At 35.1% G+C, this 9,433-nt stretch overlaps 1 protein-coding gene across 5 annotated transcripts; it reads right to left on the reverse strand.

The window, feature by feature from the left end:
- Positions 1–5,375: 5,375 nt before the first annotated feature.
- LOC149407586 (uncharacterized) lies at positions 5,376–8,776 on the reverse strand. Of its 5 annotated transcripts, none has more exons than XM_089614484.1 (6): positions 8,593–8,776; positions 6,686–8,014; positions 6,426–6,560; positions 6,070–6,194; positions 5,763–5,951; positions 5,376–5,483 (listed from the first exon to the last, which is right to left on the reverse strand). In XM_089614484.1, exon 2 carries the CDS (start codon positions 8,010–8,012, stop codon positions 7,119–7,121), a length of 894 nt encoding a protein of 297 aa, XP_089470610.1. In that variant the 5' UTR covers positions 8,013–8,014; positions 8,593–8,776; the 3' UTR covers positions 5,376–5,483; positions 5,763–5,951; positions 6,070–6,194; positions 6,426–6,560; positions 6,686–7,118. The 5 variants fall into 5 exon arrangements, with proteins under 5 accessions (XP_089470610.1, XP_089470601.1, XP_089470616.1 ...); XM_089614475.1 differs by having other exon boundaries at positions 8,420–8,776; XM_089614490.1 differs by having other exon boundaries at positions 5,763–5,827; positions 5,915–5,951; positions 6,686–8,776.
- Positions 8,777–9,433: the final 657 nt, after the last annotated feature.

Genomic DNA, 9,433 nt, shown 5'->3' on the forward strand with positions numbered 1-9,433 from the left:
AATTGTCTATTTTTACTAGGTTTAATTTATTTTTTCCTTGCTAATATAAATAAAACTTTATGTACACCATCTATCGGTTCCTATGACTAATCACAGAGGTCGAAGCTTAAATCTACATAGTTTAAGAGATTTTGAACTCACATATTTGTTTAGCATTGTAGCTTCTCTTGCTAAATTAAATTAGCTAAGTTTTGACTTTTTGTCATTAGAATCCATTTTCATTTACGTCTTCCTATTTTAATCATTTCTATCTCTTCTTTTTCTTTAACAAAGAGCCTGGTGAGAAGTGCAGCGGTCGATGCCTTCGTGAAGTTTTATATTTTAGAATATTTGGTATTATTACTGGACTTATGGGAAACTAAACTCAGCCCTTCCATCAGAGGCCATTTCGGCCAACTCCCGCTGCGGGTACTACGCCGTCCTCCCGGCGGGGGCTTACCCGGCGGGCCACTGGCAGAGGATGGCCTCGTCAATATTTATTAGTACTAATGTCCACCTTGAAGTAAGAAAATGGCTTCTAGACAACGGTCAAAACTGGGTAGTGGTAGTTCATATGTATCTATGCTAATAATTTCTTCTTTGTGGTATTTCTATAATTCTATTCTCTCTGTCTCTATGCTACTACTTCACACATTGAAGTTTCATCTATTGTTTCTTGATTGTTTTTCCTATATTTCCACGTACTAAGATTTTTATGCAAGTATTTGTAGTTTCAGCATAAAAGAATTTGCATAAGTTTGGAGTTCATGGATGTAGAGCTTGCAAAAGAACAGGTAGTTTTCATGTTTGTCTCTTTTCATTTTTTGGTATACAGAGCACTATCCTAGAAGAATGGTTCACTTTCGCTTGAGCTGAATGATTTATTTATTTATAACCGTTTTCTTTAAAGGTATTCTTTGTAGAGTATATTTTGGTCATTCGAAGATAATCCAACACTTGAAAGGGTGAAAGAAATGCTTCGGTAGTTTCTTCAAAGCAGAGTAATAAAAAATGCTATTTTGACACTCTTGTTATTGGTTGCCAAGCGTTTTTCACATCACCTAGACGGTTTCACTCTGACCCACTGAGTCACAGGCTTGATTTTATGGGGTTTTGGGTTTATTGTCATGTCTTCAAAAATGAGTTTGGTGTTTCATGGGTTTTGAGAATTTGGGTAGTGCATTTTTTGAACTCTTATACTTGTGTGCTTAAATCAAATAAGGGAAGTTGTCTTAGTGATTTAAATTTCTAAGATTTCAGGTTGAACTGAGATGTGATGAAAGTATGCTTAATGTTCTAGATCACGTACAAAAAATCCTTCTGTGAATGTTGATCGTAGCATTTTAAGGAGTGGTCGTTATGTCTGTCTTCTATGGCTAAAGTGTCTTTCGACAATAGAAAACATGTTCCCAAAAATAGTTGTAGACCAAAATTTGTTTTTCGACATTGTCTTCGATGATAAAAATGTCACTTGAAACCAATATCATTGCATAATTTGTTTTTCGACGTTGTCTTCAATGAGAAAAATGTCACTTGAAACCAATATCATTGCATGTAATTAAATATCATTTCATTAAATATGCTGAGTGTTTCCTAATTTTAACTACTATTATGTAGAAAATCTTTATTATTCACATAATATGCTTGAATAAAAATATGACAATAAGCAAATCTTTATTATTCACGTGTGAAAGCAAATAAGACACATCATAATTTAATATTGTAAATGGTTTAACAAGATGTATTAATAAGTCATAACACTATTTTAAGGTAAATTTACCAATTAATATCTATAATCATCACGTGCGAAGCACGTTCTACATCCTAATATATATATATATATATATATATATATATATTTGTCATTGAAATTACATAATTTTTAGTAATATGATTTGTTATCCAAACACAATAACACATGACGTGTGTAGTACACATAGTGTGGTGCATATAAATTTCATTGGCATACATTTAGTAGAGATGATAAATAAATTTTTTTATTAGAAAGTAATTAAGGATTTCTTTGGAGGTAATTAATTATTATAAAATATTTCAAAAGATTAGCATCCAATACTCAAATATTCACAATAATGAAATAAGCTAATATATGTTGTGCATTCTTCGGAAATGATAAAGTAAAAAACCATGAAAAAACAAAACGAGTCGAATTGATGAGAATGAAAAAAGTTGGCAGACTCGACATAAACTGGTTCATAAAGTAATTTTTTTTCTCCATAATATACTTGTGTCATATTTTGTGTTTTTTATTTATTTTATGAATGATAAATTCAAAAAAAAAATTGACACTCTTGATATAAAGCATAATTATAAAAAATAAAAATAAAAAAAGTCGTGGATTAATACCAAATAAATTAGGAAAAACTCACACACCGACGACGACGAATGGCAATTGAAGCCAAGAAATCCCAAAACAAAAATAGATCTAAACAGCTAACCAAAAACATAGTCTTTTTAGAATGTTAACCAATTAAATTATCGTTCATAGCATCAGATTTTCCCATGCTTGCATTATCATTCAACTTACACTTCCTCTACTAAATAATTAGAAAAATAATAATTACATGATCATTTACAAATAATCATGTTCGTCGCAGAGACGCTGCATGGAATTATCTTTTGACCAGTATGCGTCTTCAACTTTTCAATCACCTGCTCCCGAGTTCTTATGTATTAATATGGAACTCTTAAGAAAAGAACAAAAGAAAAATTAGTGGCTACATATACATTAAATATTAGCAAAAAACTATTGCCTTGACCATGACTTGATGGGATTGTATATGCGATGTTTTACTTCTTTTTTTTTTTCCATTTATACAATTAGTCATCGGTCATTAGATTTAAACAATGAAGCAACTACAAGAAAAAAGCATAGATTTAATTAGTGACTGTTCTTGTATGTATTTAGGTTCAAATGGCCGGTAGAGACTCGGAGAGTCTTTGAGCCTAAATTTGGTTTGTTATATTTTTTTTTTTTGCATTTTTTGAACTTGAGATTCAGTCTCTCAAAACCTCGAAGATATCCTCGATAATGATCAGCCATTGTCAAAGTCCGAGAGAACCTTCGGGTTCGTTAAAAAAAAACATTTTTCATCGAGGAATTTGTGTAACCTTTTTGTTAACGGGTAAAGCTTGAAAGACTCGGAGTTCACTGGATGCCGAGCCCTTGATTACTCGCACAAAAAGCCTCGTTCTTTGGGTGTATGCTGCGCGGTTTGGCTTAACATAGATAAAGTAGCTTTCGCTCCGACTCTTCCCTTGGTTAGTTCTCTCTCTCTCTCTCTCTCTCTCTCTCTCTCTCTCTCTCTCTCTCTTTGTAGGATGTAGGCGAAACCTTTAATGAAGATGTTCGACTTTTGAGACCTAATCGACTCTTCTTTAGCTGATGAATACGGTTCACGGAAAGTTAATCTCGTGCGCTTAGCTGCTTCTTTGTGTATACATCAGTCTTCGATCCGTCGCCCGACTATGAATCAGGTCAAAATCTGATTTCTTTTTCTCAAAAAGTTACTTAATTGTATTAGAGATGCATTTGAACTCTATTCTCAAACTTTGGTTTCTTGGCATGCCAGTTACGATTGTGAAGCTAATTCTTAATTTCCTTAGCTTTAATTAATTTTTTTTGGTAGCGAATTTATAGTACCATTGTTAAACCAAGATCCAAGTTCAACTACTATTGTATTTTCTAAATAAACTTTTATTAATCACGTGCGTAGCACGTGTGGAACTTAGATTCGAAATCAATGGGGATACCGTTCAGAGCTATACCATTATGACCATGGGTTGTCATGAATTTTTCCCACATTCAAGGATTGCAAGCTTTTATTTTAATTTGGTGTTTGATCAAGTCAAGATTTGGCTTAAATTTTGATTTCTTGATTAAGTTGTGTGCTCACTAAAACTTCAGATGAAAATTAGACTTCTTTATTTAAAATGTATGATAAGGCTTATTTCAACATAGTTTTTTACTTTGCTATTAACTGAAATGTGGATTAAAATATTTATAACCGAGATAGGCATAATTTTTCTTCTAATTTTCTAGTTCAGAACTCTGGAAACCTGATCTTCAGCAGCTGCAACGTGTTGGTCGATAAGGAATAGAAGAGGAGATCGAGAAGAAGAGAATCAAGATCACCATAAAAAGAGTTAAGCCTTGGTCATAATCTTAATTAAATTTTCCGATTGTTTAATTATATTGACTGAGTAGTGGCACCCTCGTGGCTGTTGATCACCAGCTGGCCGGTGACCAAGATGCATGTTTTTGGTTTTTTATTTTTTGCATGTTTGTTCTCCGTTTTATTTTTCCTGGTATAATGCTTAGCATGTCTTCGAATTCCGTCGTTTAACGTGTAACGATGTGTATGTGGTATAAATAACTTTTGGCTCTGGCTTTTTTTTTGATGAATTTTTGGCTCTGGCTTAGGCTTGAATAAAAAATGTGCGAAATGATCGCCGCTGCAAAGTTCACTCTCATGTCCCCCAACTAAAATCTTGATTGTGATCACATCTAAGGTACTAAATCATATCAATTTTTGTCTACACGGTTATATCGCTTAACTTAATAATAAATTTTGCTTACAATTTTATTTTGAATAAGCAAATGGACCCGTGATAAAGTTAATAAGAAAATATTCTTGCAGTCTCATTCGGAGGGTTGCTACACATATCTAGTTGGGCACAAGGCCACAAATAGTGTGTGCTGTGATTGTGTACCCATACATTATATTTTCTTTTAAGCATTTATATTGACATATCTAGTTGGCTATGTCACAATTTGTAATTACAAGGTTTAAAAATACCAATTTAACATGGAAGATGTAAGATGAAAAACACAGCTGCATGTTGGACCTTTTATCAGACTATTACTGAACAAACCCAGCAAAAAACATGCCATTTTGAAAAAAAATATATTTTAAATAAAAAGTGATACCAAAGTAAACTGGGATGGATGGCTTAAAAGCACATTCAAGATCAAAACTTTACCCTGTTATGAAGTAAATATCCCAAGCTATAACCAATTAAACTAAAGCCCGACCTTCCAAGAACTCGTACTCGAAGCTCCACCTTCTCTAATCACAGTTCAACATGGAAACAAACACTTTCGAGACAATTTATAACATAGAATTGAATATATCAATCATCATGTCAGCTTAATTACAGGCGAGCTCAAGTGCACAAATAAAAATTCACTTCTTCTGGGAAATTGGGTATTCAAGAACGAATTTAGTCAAATGATTGCAAGTAAACGGAAGCCAAGTTTGAACTCGTTTTCTTTTTTTTCTCTTGTTCTGCGTTTAACTTAACCAAAAACTAAGGAATGCTTTAATAAAAATAATGATAATATAAAAGTCAATTGTGAGAGTCGAGATAAGTCATACCTGAAACGAGGAATCGGAGAGAGAGCCTTCCAAGTCCCGTCGACGGTCGATCCGGTCTCCACAATTCTCTGGAAGATGGCGAGAGCGGAATCGGACGGCCAAGTTAAGCTGAAATTGGCATCGAAGCAAAGCTCTACTCTCAGAATCTTCTTTGTAAATGACCCGACTGAAAACGGGATGTAACAATATAACGAAAGACCGGTAAATTGAAGAAGCAGCCACGTAAAAGTAAAGTAACCAGATTCACTCGAGATTTCACATTGATGAAATTTGATTTCAAGAAGAACTCTCTTTCATATTGAAATTCTGTTAAATTCTTACTAAACTCGAGATTTCAGGGATAATGATAACATAAAAGTCAATCGTGAGAGTCGAGATAGCTCATACCTGAAGCGAGGAATTGGAAAGAGAGCCTTCTGACTGTAATAAAATCCATGCTGATGTGTTGAGCTCTTATTGGTTGAAAATGAAAATGAAAATGAACAGAAATGATCATTATTTAAGATATAGATATATATTAATTCGTGATATGGTATCACCTAGAAATGTCCGTACGAATTGCCAATTGCAGCTTTTCTGTAAGGAAAAAAAATTAGTGCAGAAGTTAGAGACAAAATGTTCAATGACTGGAATTCGAATCCCCTGAAACAAGTACAATATAAATAAATAAATAGATAAAAATCCATATGCTTGCCTGTTATTTCTTACTTCTGCAGCGACATCTCGATTCCGAGGCATACTAACAAGCCATTTAAGATTTTTGCGAGTCATTTCAACTGTCTCAGCTGCTATATGGAAAGCATTATCACCTTCATCATCCTGGAAAAAAATACGAGCAGAAGCGTCACAAACATGCGAGTGAAAATCATATTAATCAAGTGAGCGAAACAAATAGCCGATTGGCCTAGCATATATTCGAGGACTGCCTAAACATTCCATGTTTATCTCACAACAAAGAAACTCTGAGATTCACCCATTTCAAGACATCGATAAAAGGAATAGTCCAATTCAAACTACACAAGATGAAGAAAGAATATTAAAAATTCAGACCTGCAAATTATAATTTGCCCCAGCTGCCTGAAGCAACCCGGCACATGACTTGGCTCCTCTAGCCAATGCTACATGAAGAGGAACTGTATTTTGTTCATTCCGAATGTTCATATCAACCCCAACATCAAGAATAATCTGCTCAACAATAACAAACTCGAGGTCTGACATGTCTTGAAAACCGTGGAGAAAGAAACTTGCATTCAAAAGTTACAATAAGAAATACTTATAACATTCTTCTGAAATAGATATGTCGGGTATACCATGACCAGCTCGATATCATTAGCCATTGCAGCTGTATGAAGAGCAGTTCAACCATGTTGGGCGTCTTGAGACGTAGGATCTGCCTCAACATTAAGTAGTATCCGCATCATTTCCTTCCCCTCTGAAAACAGAACCAATACATCAAATTAAACCATCAAAAGATATCTTCGAAAGGTAAGAAGGTTATTTATGTATCTAAAACAAAATAGTGATCGATTGTGTATTCATGTATTCTTCAATGAAGAAGGTTAGAGAGTCTAACTCATACAAACCAAATCAAGCACACAGGACATAACAAACATCAGTTATGGTAATGTAAACATGGCAGCAAGTACTGCTCAAATAAATAATAATTCTCAAATTAAAAGCTCCTCAAAGGATGACTTCAACATTCAACAAATAAAAAATAAAACAAAAACAGAAAAAGAACATTCAAGCGTGAGTTATATTTTTTTGCTTTGGAGGTTGCACAAGATTATAAGCGGGTGATGAGTTGCGACTTGGAATTTGATGAGCCAAGAGGTTGAGTTCCAACTCCATTGTCTTCATCTTGGAGCGGAGATCATCCAAGATACGGTCGTGTTTGTCTTCTCCAGCAAGTAGATGCAATTTACGCCAATGTAGACGAGATTGAATGCGGCGATCCAAGATTGCGAGTTTGGATTCCACTCTCTTGTGGGTCAAGCGGAGAGCCAAGTGAGATAAGGCGTTGGGGGTCAGCTTTCGAATGATGCCTCGCGTGAGGCGCCTCTCCTTGATTTGGGCCTTGATGAGCTCAAGCTGGTGGGGTGTGAGGAACTTTGGGCCTGCCTTGACCAGCTTCTCCACGAGCCGCTTCAGCAGCACCGGCAGCATGTCCGCCTCGAACAGCTTCTCTTCGCGTTTCAACTCATTGTTTTCCTCTTCGCTGCTTATATTTCGGCTCTTGAAATTCCTCTGAGTCGCTGGCAACAGCTCGCAGAAGCCGTTGTTGAGGACGTGGCCACGTGGAATGTCGGACTCGGCGCACGCGAGGATGCTGTAGTTGGACTTGTTCCTCACGCGTAGGTAATCTGGTAGTCTCTTAGCATCATCACAATCCTGGTCATCGCTGGTTTCGGGTTGTTGGAGGTATTGTTGGAAGTGCTTGACAAGCTTGGGTTGAGACTTGAAAACGACGTGGCGGAGGTGGTCGAGGCTAGCTTCTTTGTCTGCATTCAGGAAAGGATCGAAGGAGGCCATGTCTCGGAGGAAGGTGGCGTAGGACTTGGGTGATTCGCGCTCCAGCTTCTCCAAGAACCCACCGCACTTCTTCACCGCCCATTCCATCGAATCATCGCTCGCCATTGCTGTGTGTACGGAAGAGACTGGTAACGAGGGACCCACAACAACAGCAACAAAGGAAACTCTGCTTTTTTGCCGTGAAAGAATGAACGAGAGAGGTGTACGGGTGGAATTTTTTTTTTTATAGAAATAAGCGATTCGAGTCGGATTAGGAATCCGAATTTTGGTGTTGTGACTAAATTAAATAGCCTCTAGTTAATAAAATTATAAAATAAGTAATGTCGTATAAAATCTACAAAATGTCAAAATATAATAAAATTTAAACTTATATATATATATATACATCTACTCATATGTATGTATAGAAATATACATTAATAGGTTATATAATGTCAAATCTTAGCTATTTTTGGCTAATAATAATATATTTAAGTGGATTACTATGTCAAATAAAAAAAATATTTTTTTACCCTAGAATTATTAGTTAAATTATTGGCCTCTACTCAGTTTCGTTCCTTGTCGTCAAAATACCGGTTACGAAGAGGGAAGAGGATGAAATACTGAAATCAAAAGGAAAAAAAAAAGAAAAAAAAAAAAAAAAGAGATGTCGCGCTTCTTCTGCAGAAGCCTCTTGAACTCATACACGTCCTTCCCTTGCGAAAGACATAGCTCGATTGGCTTCCATATCCTTTTGCGCCAGCCACTGCGTGTCTGTGAAGTAATAGAATAGGAGGAAAGAAAGAAAGTAGAAGACAAGTGGAAAAGTGCACTGGATTTTCGGGAAGAAGAAGGGTGAGGCATCAGAATTTTTTTCTTTCTTTTGCGTGTTTTTTTTGCAGAGAAGAGGCGCATCTGGAGAGTTAGAGAGCCAACCATTACATTAGGTTAAATGAAAAGGAAATCTAATAAGCCCAACACATAGAAAAAAGCCCAAAAAAATAATGTTGCTTAGCCCTTTATTTATAATTAGATTTTGAGCTATATGTTACTATACATACTAATATCAACAAGTGCACGAAAATAAGTTTCTCTAACTTTGTCTTTAACGTAATAAAATAATAATGAAAATAAGAGGATAAATTTAAAGGGGATGAAAAACTAATTAATTAAAAAGATATAGGTATTTTTTTAAAAAAGGGTGAGAAGATAATTAATTAAAAAGCTGTAGTAATTAATTTGTACTTTTATAATTTGGAATTGATGATGTATATGCATATATATATATATATTGGGTTTTTTAAAATTAATTTTTTATAGAATTTTTGTCGATATATCCGTTGGTAATCGATATATCACCGATATAATCGGTAGTCGGTATTGAAATTGTTATATAATATCCGTCGATATATCTGTCGATACTCGATATATCCGTAAAATCAGAACCTCGGTATGGATATCGGTATCGATATTTTAAACCTTGGTTTAAAGCGTTAAAAAGGCTTTGCTGATCTAACTTCTATGGCCCAGTAGCCCAATACCTTAAT

The sequence above is a fragment of the Urtica dioica genome, chromosome 1 (genome assembly GCF_054948205.1).
Source record: "Urtica dioica subsp. dioica isolate 48M chromosome 1, U.dioica_male_clone48M_v1_H2, whole genome shotgun sequence".
Taxonomy (NCBI): Eukaryota; Viridiplantae; Streptophyta; class Magnoliopsida; order Rosales; family Urticaceae; genus Urtica; species Urtica dioica.